At 37.9% G+C, this 16,459-nt stretch overlaps 1 protein-coding gene across 1 annotated transcript in view; it reads left to right on the top strand.

Annotated features, from left to right (window-relative positions):
- Positions 1-12,850, top strand: part of UNKL (unk like zinc finger) — a 58,846-nt gene extending 45,996 nt beyond the window's left edge. The window contains exons 12-16 of the mRNA XM_086472805.1: positions 3,066-3,158; positions 7,679-7,909; positions 8,574-8,776; positions 9,594-9,848; positions 12,124-12,850. Of these exons, the coding sequence (XP_086328931.1) occupies positions 3,066-3,158; positions 7,679-7,909; positions 8,574-8,776; positions 9,594-9,848; positions 12,124-12,279 (938 nt within the window). The 3' untranslated portion in view covers positions 12,280-12,850. The remainder of the gene's footprint in view (positions 1-3,065; positions 3,159-7,678; positions 7,910-8,573; positions 8,777-9,593; positions 9,849-12,123) is intronic.
- Positions 12,851-16,459: the final 3,609 nt, after the last annotated feature.

Here is a 16,459-nt window from a genome sequence, read left to right as displayed (position 1 = left end):
ACATAAAATAGATCTCATGTATGTATAAGTTAGTGTACTTTATGGTAACTGCATAGATACAATTTTTTTTTTTCCTTAAAACAATTTCATATACTTACATAAATTCTTTTTCAGAGTTCTGCTTCATGGATATACAGGATGGCATTGAAAATAAAGTGCTGCACATAATCTAAATAGAGCAGAAAATGAAGACATTATTGTAGAACAGAAAATAAATACATAGTGTTCTTGCGGGAAGTGCTGGATTGAAGAAGTATGAAAAAAGGAATAGAAAAAGAGCTGCATCAAGGGAAGGGGCTAGGTGATTATGGGAAAAGGGGGTGAATGGGTCTGGATAAAGGATTAGGGTAAATGCAGGGGAATTATATTAGCAAGGACTGAGGAAGCTTTCTCAGAAAGTGGGGTCTGTAGCCCTTTCTGTGGCCTTTTGTCTTGTCTCACAGGGAGCTCCAAGCCCTCTGTGTCTGCTCCCCGTAATAGTCCCCAAGAGCTAGGGAAGATCTCTCTGAGAATATCCTGCAGCGTAGTGATGAGAGGTTTGCTCTCATAGGTGTATGGCATTTTTGCACAAAGGACGTTGAAACAGATTCAGATGTGTGAAGATTTATTAGTGGGTTGCATAGCTGATGGCACATAATGGTGAAAATTATTTCCAGATAAATACAGAAACATAAGAAAAGAGAGAGAGAAGAAAAAAGAGAGAGAGCACATAATGGTGAAAATTCCAGATAAATACGGAAACATAAGAAGTGAGAGAGAGAGAAGAAAGGGAAAGAGAAAACTGTCCTATTGGTCGGGTGGGAAAAGAAGTGACAGGCAGGGCAGACAAGTGTCCTCTCTTGGGCATCTTCTCCAGTGCAGCATCTGGTTCTCTCCTGCATAACACTTTTCCCATATTAACTCTATTAACTATAGTTTTTCATACAGACCTTCCCAAACTTTTTATGGGCTCTTCCTGCTTATGATGTTATTAGTGATAATTGGAGCACACTTTGGTCAGTGGATGGTGTTGCATGCTAATTGGTTGTTGAGATGTGTCCAAAGATATTATTGGGTCCCTCTAATGTAAATCAAAAGCTACAATCAGGAGTAGGAGAAGAGGAGAAACAAAGTGTGATTCTCGCACCAGTGTCAGTCACTTCCTCTGGGAACCTACCATAACAATGCTCTGAGGGTTGGCAGGTGCCAAGTGGTGAGCATAACAAGGTGGTGAGCATGAGAACAGGAAAGGAAACATACTGCCCCAGAGACTCTGGAAGGCACTACTGGAGCAGCTGGGTGAAAGGGCAAGATGGGCAGACTGCGGTGTTGCAGGTGAAAGCCTTTACCTATATAAAAGGCAAAGGTAGGGAAGGCACAGTGCAGCAGTGCAGATCCACAATCCAGTATGGAAGAGGGATTTTTAATCTGGGTTTCACACAGCACTTGTGGCTACTCTGAGCCTTGAGCCATCAAATAACAGGAGGCCATCACTCCGCTTCTTACTGCATTGTATAGAAGGACTGGCTTAGGCACCTTTCTTCCTGTCACTGTTAGACACCAAGCTGCTTTGTCAGTATTGCTGAAAGATAAGGATTGTTGTGCATACTAATGAAGCTGTCTTGCTTTTGAGACCCAGACTAGTAAGTCTTCACCAAGAGCTATCTTGGGTGCCTCTGTTGTGAGCATCATTGTGTGGTATGTGAACTTTATCTCTTGGCTGATATTTTGTTCTGGACAGCTTAGGCAGCTTCCTGCTGAGCACCGTTCTGTGGATCCTGCCTGCTTCTAGCTCAGTAACTCCCTTTATTTATTATCTGGAGCTCTGAGACTCTGGAGTCTGTTAGATAGCCTAAGTCAACCTTAGAAAATTCCTATACCTAGTAACACTGCACTGATCTTGTAGTAATGATTCAAATGGTCCTTTCGGTTTCTTTTAGCGCTTTTGTAACTGTCTAGTACTTCTGACAAAGATTTTTTGCAGTTTACAGTGCCTAATGTTTAGGACTAAGCTATGAGAGAGGAATCAGTCTAATTCCAAAGGGATCAAGAGATCCCTTTTGGATCTTCTGGAAACTTTTACACAAGGCAGTGTGTCTTTTTTTGTTGTTGTTTGTTCCTTTTCAGCTCATTTAGGCTTTGTGCCAGTTTTTAATAACAATTTTTAACATAAAATCTAAAAACTCTTTGCAAAGGTGATCGCTATCACTGACCACAGTGACTGGGATAGTCACTTTCCTACCTGTAAAATCAGTATTTATGCAGACGTCTCTACTGTCTTCCAGACTGTGCAGTTGTTCAACATTAGTTAAAGTATAGGTACAGATTCCTTAGTTATACCACTTTCTGCGCAGAAAAGAAGTTAAGAGGAAGAAGGGAAAAAATACCCACTTTCTAACACTTTATAAGCCATGGACCTAATAAGAAGTATACTGATAAGAAATTGTTTATGATTTTGCCCAGAGAAATTTTAGACTGACGTAAGTCTTAAAATGAAAGTCAGTCTAACTATTGAGTCTAAATGAAATACTGATTTTTTTTTTAATTTTTACTTTATTTATATTAAAATATTGTACATTTTAATATGAATATTTAGACATTCCTTACATCTGTGTGCCCTGATACGTAACTCAGTTATCCCCAGTGCTAACTGTTGTAAGGGGCATGTACAGTGCCTTTCCTCAGATATAATACCTCTTTTTATTCAATAATAATAAAAAATATATTTACATAGGTATCTGATTTTTATTTTTCCTCTTCTTCTGTTGATGTACATCTAAGCACAAAAGGTGACAGAATAATTGAAAAATCCAGATAGATAGACACCTCTCCATTATCCTCTGTTCGTCTCACCAGCTTAAAGAGCTGTAATAGCTTATATATGAAAGTTGTCCCTTTTAGAAAATACAGAGGATATCCCTCACTGTGTGTCTGTAGTATGCTTAAGATCATGAGCTAGATGCGAAAGAGTTCTATGATGGAAGCAGTAACAAAAATAGTCAAATAGAGTTTGCTTGTTTCAGCCATCATGGTAGTTTTGTGGATAATTCAAGGATAATTAGTTGATACGATGTTTTGTTTAACAGGTTCTGCTTTAGATTTGGATTTTAATGATGTGAACGTTGCATCCATAGATAGAGAATTAGAAGATCAAGAAGGCAGTGACCTTGGATTAGCAAGTAAGAGGTCCAATTTATAAAATTACACTAATTTAAAATATCTGTCTTTCTTACCTTTCTAAACTTTTACTCATCAAAATAGTTACAGACAGCAAAGACTTTGAAGAAAAATCCTCAATTTTGTTCCAGCTGTTTAACTTTGTGTAATGGGATGGCACCTCTATCATCCTGTCTGTATTTTGCAAAGGTTCAGTCTATTAAGCATTTTGGGTCGTTTTTTTTTAACATGCTTAATGACTTGGCCCATGGGCATAATAGTTGATGGAAGGACTTACATGGATTTACAGAAGGCATTATGCTTGAGCTTGACTGCCTGCATGTTGAGTGCTGCAAGTGTGTGACAGCAGGCAGTATGTGCTACAGGGACTAACAATTACTTCTATGGTGTTTGCTGAGAGGGGGAGTGGGAACAATTCTTGAGGAGAAGGAGCTAACAACCTTTAGGGCTTTAATACTTGCAAGTCTTAGGGACTTAATCTCTCTACGAATCTAACCTAGAAGGAGCAATTTAGTTGAAGGTCTGTTTGGAAATAGTCAGCCATTTGGCCTCTTCTAGGAAAGGAGAGGAGAGGAAAACATAGCAAAGGAGAGCAGTGCAGGGAAGGGACAGCAGGGTGGAAACTGAGGAATTATAATTTCGTTATCATACTCCTTTCAGAGCCATAAGCAAGAGAACAGACACGGTTTTATACTACTTCAATTTACTTTCTGCTGCCTGTTTTGCTAGCTTTTCTTTGAAGGAGGTAAGCGGTGATTATTAAGTTGTTTGTGCATATGTGTTAAGCTTCCACTTGCACAAACAGAACTATATTCTTGGGTGGCAAACGTATTCCTCCCATGTTCCTCTTGCCCTGTGGCTATAGACGCAAAGGGTAAAATAACTATAGCTATAGTTTATTATTGCTGCCTGTTGCTCCGAGAAGAAAAGCTTGCACTTGGCGTCTCTATACATTATACAATTTTTCTTCCTTTAAGATAATTATTATATCTTTAGTCACCAGCTTTAACAAATATACAAATATATTTAATGTTGTTGGAATATGTAAGCTGTCATTGGGACCGCAGTGGATAGGACAGTACCCAAGTATTACAGATTCAAGACTTTGTCCAAGGCATGGAAATCGTTTTGACCCAAGTGAACATCATGTGCCCTCACTCCTTTAGGAGAGCTGTCCCGGTTTGGGCTAAATCAGAGGGGTTAATAGAGAGCGTCTGTCATTTGTTAGTGGCCGGCCCAGCCTCAAACCGTGACAGAGAGCATATATTATAAGCAACTGTAAGTTGCTTCTTTTCACAAATAACACAGATACCCAAAGTGATTCTGCTTCAAACTTTTCCTCCTCCAAGTGCTTCCTTTGCAGTGAAAGGGGACAGTTCTAGGCAAGATCACTGATTTTATCACCCCAGTAGTTTGTGGATACATGAGGCTTCAGAACAAACAGAGAATTCAGGGATGTCACTTGGTTTGAAATGGACTTTTTCACTTCGTCAGATCACTCATTTGGTGGTGGACAGAAGATGCCTCACGTAAAGTGACTGGTGACATGCTTCTGTCTTTAGATCTGAGCAGAGCATTTGGGGAGGCAGTTTACAGTTCACATTTGGTGGTGTTGGTGTTTTGGCATCAAGCAGATCTAGGCAGACTGTAGCAGTGGCTTCATTATTCATAGCAAGAGCTAGAAGAAACCAGTGCTGGATCACGCTGATTAAGAAGTTTCTTACACCAGATACTTACATCTCAGATCTTAACAACAGTGATACAAGCTCTGGTGCCCCACTCACCTTAACTGTGTTTTCTCCCAAGGTGGATCTTTGTTACTAGAGGCTGTATTTGTAGTACCCATATACTTCAGGTTATTAGGGGATCCATACAGAATGATGCAAAATGTTACAGTCTGAATAGGTAGCCATCTAGTTTTATGTAGATTCTCATCAATAATATTAGTGGGAATATCTTCAGAGCTTTTAGGGGTTTATATTTATTTTGGTTGATTGACTTCTTACAATTTTCTGTCCAGTGATGATGCCAACAGGTCGTTCCTCCACCAGAACAGTTTATATGTTATCTGTTTGCTAGAATGAAGGTTGGACTCGATGATCTTAAAGGATCTTCCAACCAAAACTGTTCTATGATTCTATGATTCTAGTGACATTTTCCATTATTGTTCATGATATTCCCCTTCATACAGACCTGGAAAGAAACTGATAAGGTATGCAAATTCAAATTTACTTCTCTGCTAGTGATGTCAGGCTTAACAATTCTCCTGATGCTATAGTTTGTTTGACTGGTATAGAAAATACTGTAACCAATTTTATTTGTATGTGGAGGATAGTTCATAGAGTGTAATAGGTTGACCTTGGTGGGTACCCAGACACCCATCCAGCTGCTCTCTCACTCCCCCTCCTCAACAGGACAGGGGGAGAAAATAAGATGAAAAAGCTCATGGGTCAAGATAAAGACAGAGAGATCACTTACCAGTTACTGTCATGAGCAAAAGACACTTGTTTTGGGGAAAATTCATTTATTGCCAATTAAAATAGAGCTGGATGGTGAGAAACAAGAGAAAAACTAAAACACCCCTCTGACACCTTTTTTTTTTAGGCTAGACTTCATTCCCAACTCTTCTACTTCTCCCTTCCTGTCCCAAGCGGCACAGGGCAATGGGGGGTAGCAGTCAGTTCATAACAGTTCCTCTCCGCTGCTCTTTCCACCTCACACTTGTCCCTGCTCCAGCACGGGTCCTCTCCATGGGCAGCAGTTCCTGGCAGGAGAACCTGCGCCAGCATGAGCTCTCAAAGGACTGTGGTTCCTTCAGGCAATACCCATCTGCTCTGACCTGGTCCTGTCCACAGGCTGCAGGGAAATTCCTGCTTGTACTGTAGTCTTTTCCATGGAGTGCGGGGAAATCTCTGCTCCACTGTGATCTCTTCCAAACCTTCCGTGGGCTGCAGGGAAATCTCTGCTCCAGGGAAATCTCTGCTTGGGCAACTGAAGCACCTCCTCCTCTTCGTTCGTTCACAGGCCTGTTTCTCACACCTTTTGTTCCCTCCTCCTCTGCAGGTGTGCTGGTTTTTTGCCTTTTCTTAAGTATGTTCTCCCAGAGGCACCATCAGTGTGGCGGAAGGGCGCAGCTGTGTTCTGTGGCAGGTCCACTGGAGCCGACTGTGTCTGGCATGGGGCAGCCCCTGACCGCTCCTGCAGCCCTGGCCCCCTGCTACTAAAATCTTGCCCCGTAAGCTCAAAACATAAGGCAGATTGCATTTGCCAGAATTCAGATGGGTTTGAAGACCACTTTAAGAACCAGAAAAGAGGTGATTCTTCTGCTGCCATTTCATACAGTATTTGTTTGAGGGCTTTACTTTGGCTCTTGATTTTTAAGATATTTCTTACTTGACCATATTTATTAACTAAACTCTCTTTACTTTGTGGCTTCTGTGCTCCTCTTGCAAAGAGCGATGTGCATTTATTGACTGATATATTATGGACATCTGTGGTTATATGTCTATCCTGTATCTTCCTCATATAGTTATTCATGAGGCTGACTGTGGTAACATTTGCTGAGTATTTCGAGATGCTTTTTTTTGAAGGCGTTGTGGCAATGCACCTTGTAATGAGCATCCCTGTCTTTTTATTTTGAAATACTTCTAAAAGGAATGATGTTTTCTCTGATTACATTAATTCATCTGTTTGAAGCAAAACCAGAAAACCAGAATCACTACCTTTGCTTTAAGTGTAATCATTTGACTGCTATATATTTTTTTAAAGAAAATCTGATGTCATTTTTAGTTGCTATTCAAACATATTGATGAATAAAATCTTCACAGTAAATATTGAACTGTTTCCTGACTGGGAAAATGCACTGCGTCTGTGCATGTTTATTTAAGTAATTGCATGATTGAACATCCTTTTTTTAATACCTGGTTTTTGTTATTATCATTATTTTGGGAAATTATGAACCATGCATTTGTTTGACTAAATTATTAATAATTTTTACTTTGCTTCAAATTGGGCTTTCATAGAGAGTTAAGTCCATTTGACATTTGAAATTTACTGAACAAAAGTAGAAGTATGTAGAGGAAAGAAATTGAGCTATGTCTGATTATTATGCTGTGTATGATTTTCAAGGTATGTAGTCTCACTTAACTCTAGTTTATATATTAAAATAATCCTTTAACTTTCAGTCAGTTCCTCCACTTGCATTAGCTGTTGGCGATAAAAATGAGTGAAGTCGAATAACTTGATCTGAAAAGTGTTTTCTCTTTCTTCGTAGCTGCAGATGAGACCACTGCTGTGAAAAGCTACAAATTCTGTTTTCAGGCACTTGGAAAACTACTTTCAAGTGTTTGATTTAAAAAATATTTTTGCAGTAAGAGATAGATAAAGTTTTCTTTTTTAATGGAAGGTACTTGAGTATGTAATTTAATTTACATTTGATACATTTTTCAGAAAAATACTCGCAGAGAGCTGTGTACTCCTTTGGAACGAATCTTTTTCTTTCCCTCCCCTAATGCATACATAGGTCAAAGATTACTGGGAAGTTCAGCACCTGTCAATATTCCAGGTTCTCTTGTTCGTTCCTCATCTTTACATTCATCATCATCCCTTTCAACCTCTCCACTCAGTTCTCTTTCACAATCGCTGTCTCAGTCTTTTGTTTCATCCACTACGACTCCACACCATCAGCAGCCTCAGCCTTTGAAGACAGAACGTAGTATGTTAGGCACCTCAACCTCTTCTCACAACTCTTTAGGTAAGTAAGTTGATGACTGCACTTTGTGTATTGTAAGAGGGAACTCAATGATAGGTAAGAAATGTTCTGTTCAAGGCTTTGCATATTTCTTATGACTTAATCTGGACAACAAAGCCTAGCTATTGTAATTGATAACACTACTGATAATGGAGTTACCTATGTGGGAGAAGGTTCAAGGAGTCAACTTCTGTTCCTAGTGAAGGGAAAAAAAGAATTCTTGGAAGAGGAGAGATTTACAGAGGCATTTGAAAGGGGTAAAATATAGCAGTTGGCATTCAGGCAGCAGGAGTGCATTTTTGCTGCAGCATTTTGCTAAAGGAAAATACAAAATGGAGAAAGAGGAAGAATTAGAATCATGTATGAGCTGCTAGGAGCAAACTTTTTTGTATATAAATGAATTCCCACTCTTCCTTGTCCTTTTATGGACTACTATCTTTTATTAAAAGCAGCAAGAAAAAACCCATATGGTAAATCTGATGAATTGCTCTAAATTCTGTAAACATTTTGCAGACTGTCACATTTCTGAAGGCAGTGAAATAATGTTATGAGACTTGCAGAAAAAAGTATAATTTTTGCGAGTGTGGCACATCTATTTTGTTCTGCATGGGAAATGTTTTGCAGCAATGTATGCAGAATGATTATTTTTTCTGCCTTTGTTTTACAGGTTTAAATGGTGTTACAGGGAGCATTTGGGACTTTGTAACTGGGAATTTCTCTCCTAGTCCATCCCCAGTACTAAGCAGTGGCACTACCCCCTCAATAAGTTCAAACACCAGTGGGAACGAACTAACTCGAGTTAGGCAGGAACTTGACGATGCCAAGAGAAAACTAAAACAGTGGGAAGAATCTTGGCAACAAGTAAAACAGGTACACTAATTTATGGTAATGTTATTATTTTTTTTTTTAACAAAAAGCAGCTTTTACTGCTTTTCCTTTTTAGATATCTTCTTATCCTTGGACCCAGAGTTTTATTATAATCTGTCAAAGGAATGTTTTTTCCATCCTCAAAATGAGCTAGCGGCATAAAGGAAACAGCTTTTTAAGGGCAATTAATTTTCTGAATGTTGATCTGCCTCTCTAGACAGGGACACTTACAAGTATTCAGGATAGGGCTGAACAGCAACATGTCTTGATGTTTAAGAAGCTGAAGACATACATTCCCTCCCGTACCTCTTTCAGATGATAAGCACACAAAAAAAGTAGTCTTGCCAGTAGCCGTGGTTGTATAGGGTACCTGGGCAGTATCTGGCCATCTCAGCAGTCAAACTCAGGTTGGTTGTAACTGCCAGTCTAGTATGTTTTCTGTAGTCCTTTCCTTCCCTCATGTTGTTCTCTCTATGACAAGGAGCAGCTAAGTAGCTGTACTAAATTTTGATAGTTTTTGATGTCTCTCGACGTTAAATTACGAATTTAACATTTAAAATGTGTTCCATTTATAGAGCCCCAGAAGGGCTTCTGGCTGTTTACAGACAAGTGACAGTAACATACCTAAAAATTACATTAAGACAAAACAAGAAGAGTTGTTAATTAGAAGGTAGGATAAGTAGATAGAAGCATTAAATTGACAGTAATTGCATTGTTATGTCTAAAATTAGAGATTACCTGCATCTTTGAGGGCTTTTGAGTGTGCTCTTCTGTTGTTAATTTAAAAAATTTATATATCTTGGAAATTTCTTTCTCCCAGGCATGTGATGCATGGCAGAAAGAGGCTCAAGAAGCAAAAGAACGTGCTAACATTGCAGATGCGGACAAACAACTTGCTCTTCAGAAGAAGGAGGAAGTGGAAAATAAATTAAAAAAGCTGAAGGCGCAATTAGCTGCTTGTCTATCTACTGCATTACTTTATCTGAAAAACTATGGAGATGTAGAAAAGATATCCTTGCCAAAGCTTCGTTCCTTACAAAATCAGCTGCATTTAGATTTAGAAACAATAGATGAGGTGAGTTTCTTCATCTGCCTAACTATTTTTGAATAACTGAAACTGGCAGCTCAGTAACCTTCAATGACATATTTATGCCAGGTTTCATTTCAAAGAGCAACATCGCTCGCAGTGTTAAGTCTGTCTTTTCTAGAATAGAGGATGGTTCAGAGTTCTCAGCCGAATGGATTCTTCTAAGTTTTTGATCAGCTATCTGAACAAATGACAAGTGATTCATGAGAATTCTTGAGGTGATTAAAAAAAAGATACAAAGCCAGCTTTTACCCCCAACATTTTGGACACTACCTAAATAAATAAAAATAGTTGCCTTAAGTGAACGAAAATAGTTACATACGTTCCACTTGTTTAGAAGGTATGTGGTGAGGTTCTCTGCTAGGAGTTTGTGTAGTCAGAGACACCGGTACAGACTTGGAGCATAGAATAATTGACATTGGAAGGGACCTCTGGAGATCATCCATTCCAAACCCTTGCTTAAAGCAGGGTCAACTCGAGCAGGTTGCTCAGGGCCTTGCCTGGTAGTGCTTTGAGTATCTCCAAGGACTGATAGTCCAGCACCTCTGTGGGCAACCTTTTCCAGTGTTTTACCATCCTCACAGTAAGAACATTTTTTATTACATCTGTGTGGAATTTTCTGATGTATATATAGAATTTTCTGTATTTTAATTTGTGCTCGTTGCCTCTTTTCACTGGATACCACCAAGATGAGTCTGTCCCTATATATCTGTTTTACTCCCTCCCGTCAGGTATTTACACACACTAGTAAGATGCCATCTCTTCTCAAAGCTAAACCATCTCAGCTCTTTCAGCCTCTCCTTGTCAGATGCTTTACTCCCTTAATCACCTTAGTGGCATATTGCTGTATTTCACCTTCTCTCAAATCCAGACTCAGTTTCTGCCACAATTTAGGATGTTCTTTTGCTGGCAGATTGAGGACATTTCTCAAGGCTCTTAAAGATGGGAATATCAGGTGCCACTCCTCTGAGCACATCAAGGAAGGTAATAATGACCGTGCACTGCTCCAGGCACCATACTTCAAACCTTGCTGGGCACAACTTGGTTTCACATTGCTTTCTACCCTGCAATCTCAAAGGGCAGTGTCACCACACATGACACCAATTCTTGCTGTTTTGTTTAGACTGTGACGGGACTGCCCAGATTAAAAAAAAAAAAAAAAAAAAAAAATCCCTTTCACTACTGGGACAGCCTGCCATACCTGTTTGAGTTCAGCACTGTCTTCTCTGTCTCAGTGCACCTCCTGTCCAGTGCCATCTGTATCAGTGTGAAATACAGCCTTGAAAAAAAGCCAGACTCTCTTTAGAAGAGTTTAAAATATAATTTGAGCCTTTGTCAATAAAGTAGGTGGACACGAATGAGACGTGCTAGTTTCCAGGCTCCTGTTAACAACTACATTTACAGGATTCTGGATGAGGGACTGCTGTTGTTTTTCTTTTAAGGGATTTTAAAGAGGAGCAAAAGAGTCTTGGGATCTCTTACCAAAAAATGCATCCATTACATCCTCAAATGGAAGTCATCTTGGCCAAGCTGGAGTGATCAGACCCATTACCACCTTTTGCATCTCCTCAGCTTCTCAGGTTTCATCTACTACTGTGGCCTCTTCTCACCTAGCTCTTCCTTCCAGGAGAAAGTTGCTGTCTTAGGCAGTGCCACAGATAGCGCTCTGGGTTCTTCTCTTACTCCGAACCGTGTCTTGCTCTTCAAAAATTAACATGGCTTTTAGATGCTTTTCACTTCGTCTTGTTCTTTAATAGGGTTGATATGCCTTATTGCCTGGAGACATTTATTTGCAGTTGTAACATCCTCCCCGAAGTCCGTATCAGTAGCTTTATGCAAAGTATCGCACATTTGGGATGCTTCCATTTTGTCCTAATGGGAACGTCTCCTATGGTGTGAAAAAATGTAACAGTGGTTTGAAATGGCAAAATGAGGGAGTATATGACAACGAAAAAGGCCTATTTCCTCTTTTCTTTTTTTTTGTTTTTTTGCTTGTTTGCATAACTCATCCCAATTATGCAGGAAAATTTCAGTCCAGAGGTTCAGTCCTAGATATTTTCTTTTTCAAAAGCACCTATACTCTTCCAGCTGCTACTTTAAAGGTTGCACATGCTCTGATCTTATGACCCTCGATTCAGCTATCTGTCATGCAAAAACGTCCTTCGTGTGGTTAAATTAGAAGTTTATTCAGGAGCGTAAAGCTGCTAGAACGCAACTGTATACTTTGGAATTGTTTTTACTGAGTGCAATAATCTTTTTACAGGTGATTTTTCAGCTTCAGTCAAAGAAGTGTATCATATGTCAGGAAGATGATCGTAGCATTATCCTGAATCCATGTCAACATTACGTACTTTGTGATCGCTGTGCAGCTGCACAAGAAGAATGTCCCTGCTGCAAGAAAAAAAATAATCTGTGGTAACATACAGACATAGTACTCCTATCGTGAATTAAATCATTTTATGTTTTCGTATTTTGTATAAGAATTATATCACTCATTAATCCATTTAATAGTGCTAGACTGATTTCTATTTTGATGTGACAAACTTAGTTGTTTTAAGATAGAGAATAAGGCTTGCTTACCTGTGCATATCAGCTTCAGTCATTTGATTGAGGTTCTGTAGTCTTGAGCTTCTTTCATTCCCCTCAATCCCTTTGCAGCCTTTTCTGACTTCCACTTATGTTCCTAGTGCACAAGCTCCTTAGGTTCATTTGCACTGTAATCACTTTGTATAAATCTTACCATAATGCCTGAGTGAAGTGTTTATACCTGTAATTTTCATTAATGAAGATGGATATGTAGATGCAGTAACTATACACTCAACAGTACAAATGGTCCCTTTGCTATGTCTGTTGTGTGTGGAACGCCAGGGCCAGTATTTTGGAATCGGTCTAACACTATGTTTACTTGGATGTTTGAAAAACTCTGATTAATATAAAAGCACTTTTTGATTATTGTGTTTTGTTAGAAGGTATGTTGTAAATTGCTTCAAGCTGCTTTCTAGGTCTTATGTTTATTTTTTGATATGCAATAATATGGTGTGTTATATGTGTACTGTGAATTTAAAATATTTCACATGGTTTTACTGTTAAATCACAATATGATTAAATGGAAATGACAACTTATCTAGTTTTTTTACAATTTATAAGTTAGCTGCATACTGTAGTATTTATAAATGTACCAGCGGAGACAAAAAACAGTGAGGCACACATGCTTTCATATTCAAAGACATGTTTTCGATTTTGTGAACAGATCAGTTTTAGTAAACAACTGCGCATTTGCCTATTTCGCTCAGTTTGGATGTTTGTAGTCTTCAAGTTTTTGTACGTCTCCTAACCTCTGTGGTACTCATCGGGAGCAGATATGATATGTATAATATTACCAAGTGCCTATGCCCAATATCCTATAAAATGGCAGAAGACATAAAAAAATAATTTCTATTGCTTAATTTTGTATTGAACAATTTGACAGTAACTAGAATATGTCTCTTGCTTTTATAAATATTTAAAAATACACTTTTTTCAGTAATGAAGCAATGTATGTTTGAAAGGAACTACAAAATTATTTAAGTATGTAATCAGGCAGTGGCACTTTGACACAGTGATTCTTTTAAAAAGTGGTAATATCCTTACTTCATCCTGGTAGTTGGGAACGTGCAGTTCAGGAGGAGAAGTTAATTGATTAGTGCATGTTAACACTGTATATTTTACTTTTCTTACATGGAATAATTGCCTGCATTACTCCTTTTTCTGTTAAATTCATGTATGACACTAGTACAACTTAGATTGAAATGACCTACTACTGTGTTATGTGATTTATATCTCCATATTACTGTATTCAGTACAAAAAGTGAGTTCATGCAGGCAGCAAAGAGTTTTAGTCTATTTAAAGTTCACTCATGCTAAAACAAAACCCAAGATGTCTACTAAAATTATTAAGGTCGAAGCAGAGCTTTTAGAACGGCATTAGCATTAAATAAAGGGTCCAAGCCAATAGTACTGAAATCATTATTTCCTTTGGGTTTCAGCTTTCTTTGTACAAAGGCTTGAGTTAGCAAAAAATCATTACACATTTTCAGTGAGAACAAAGTGTACAGACTTGTCGCTGCTTTCCTAAGACACGTCGATCTGCAGGAATATTGGAGACCTTTTGAGAGGGGAGAAGTAGGATAAAATATTAAATACATTTCTACTTGCTTCTGTTTGAAAATTTTGTCTGAAGATCACTTTAAAGACCAAAGTCGGGTTTAACAATGTGATTTTGTTGACTTTAACACAGCTTGTCTAAAACGTTTGTACTGAGAAAAGCATAAAATTGGACTGTATTTGCATTTTCAAACACAGTTTTCTGTCCTAAAATAAGATACTGCCATTTTAAAGGTGTAGTCAGCTTTGGACTTTTAGAAAAAGGAACTTGGATCACCAAGTTTGACTGTAAGTATTTATGTATTTTTTGCTTCTGTGCAGTCCATGACAAAGACTGATTTTTGAACCTTAACAGCATTTTGGGCTAAAGCAAACTTAGTTATGTAAGTTTTTTTTTTAAACAGTGGGCAAAATCAAAGAACTTTAAACAGTGGACAAATGTGTAATTATAGTTTGAAATTATGTTAGATATTTTTCAAACAAGCAGTTATTTTGGACACTGGTTTGCTGTATTTATCTACTGTGGAACAGTATTCTGCAACCATTGTGCTCACAAAAACATTTAGAATTATCTCAGTGAAAATTTTTGCATTGGTATTTTAAGAATAAATCAGCTTAGGCCACATTCCGCTACCTGTACGCAGCTATGTGACATTTGTTAGCCATGAGATACAGAACCATGGTTTTGTGCTGTCTTGTCAAAGTTTGTAGTTCTTCATGTGTATTTTAGTGCATTTGCCTATGTCCTAGGGCTATTTTTTGGTCCCTTTTTTTTGGTAGTAACAGGCAATTTTCCTAATCTCGCGACACCGATGAAAAAGGGATGTAAATAGCACTTGCAGTGTGAATCATCACATTGACATTCATAGTTTATACGTGTTGCATTTTTAGAGGAAATTAACTAATATGTTTAGTCTGTTGCTTTTTAAAGTTGTATGTTTTGTGTTTTACAATGATGAATCTTGAAAATAATGATGTGTGTCCTATAGTAATATCAGTACTGAAAATTTTGTAGGTGTTCTCTATAAGTTTCTTTGGTGCTAAATTACAGACGCATTTAAAAACTATCAACAAACCATTTTTGTGGAGAAGGAAAAAACACATACCAAAGAAACATACCTATGTGTGAAATTCTCAGACTGGGCAGCTTTCTGTAATTATCGATGAATCCTTAGGTAATCACTTGAACCATACATCATCATACATTGCAGTCATATGAAAAAATAATACATAAATTATTTTTGGTAGAAATTACAAGCAAAGTTTTTCTGTATCTTATTAAAGCAAGTCAACTGCAAATACAAATAAATATGTACTTTTACACCAGTACTTTAAAATGGAAGATAATAAAATACATGCAGTTGACTAGGGAGAACTATTTGGAAGTCAGAAGTGAAACCTGACCTTTGTTAGTATTCGTCCTTGTACTATATATACTATCTAGAAACCGGATACATTAAAGTTATATTTTAGAGAAACTACACTAAGGTAATTTGCTGAATTCACAAAATATATAAAGGCAAACTAAGTACATTTTCAAGATTCGTTCTGGTATTTTACAAAGTTCTGTGTTAATTTATATACAAATATAATTTTTAATGTGAATGCCATTATGTTATCGCAATTATTTTAGCCTGGGGAATAATAGATTAAAATTGTCATTTCTCAGGGGTTTCACAGTTAGGAGCTGTAATTTAACCGGAAGTATGCTAATTACAGGTAGATCCCAAGCTGCATGTTATAGGCTTATTATTAGTCTTCTATGAATAGGAGATTATTAAAGACATACTAGTTTTGTTCTATATTGCCATTCAGAGTATCCTAGTATTAAATATAGGTAGTAGTAGTATTACTGTCACACTAGGCTTGTGTAACCGTGGTCATCATCAGACCCTAAATAAATACAGAATTTTTACTCATGTTAATTTATGGAAGCCGATAATGTTTTGAGTGTACAGACAGAAATGATTTTGTGAATGAAATTGTTCTTAATACAAAACATATAATGCACACTCATTTACTGGTAGTGAACTCTTTAAAATTGTTAACACTTGTTAAAACTTTTTTACACTATAGCGTTTATGCAATGGTTTACAGAAGTCATGGAATTATTTTTATTACCAACATGGAAATAAAATTTTGTTCTTTATTTCTGAGCTATGCTGTGTTTAGAGACTCAAAAATTTACAGGTGTTTTCCTCTGCAATATGTGGCATTCCTAATCATTTCAGGGTTTCAACCGCTGGGATAGGTGTTTACTGTTAGTGGAGAAAGAGGCCTAACTGAGACAAATCAATCCGGCAGAAGGGTCTACCAGACAGAGGCTGTCAGTAGTTAAAACATAATCACTTTTCCATCCATTCTTCTCTGTACCATGTGCCCCAAGCGCACACAAAGCGTCCCGCTGGGCTGGGGCGGTCACTGTCAGTCTGCACCGGCGCCTCGTCCCTGGCGGC

This window comes from Leptosomus discolor, chromosome 14, assembly GCF_034619465.1.
Source record: "Leptosomus discolor isolate bLepDis1 chromosome 14, bLepDis1.hap2, whole genome shotgun sequence".
NCBI classification, from domain to species: Eukaryota; Metazoa; Chordata; class Aves; order Leptosomiformes; family Leptosomidae; genus Leptosomus; species Leptosomus discolor.
Note: the sequence above shows the minus strand (reverse complement) of the source record. Positions and strands in the feature narration are given on the sequence as shown.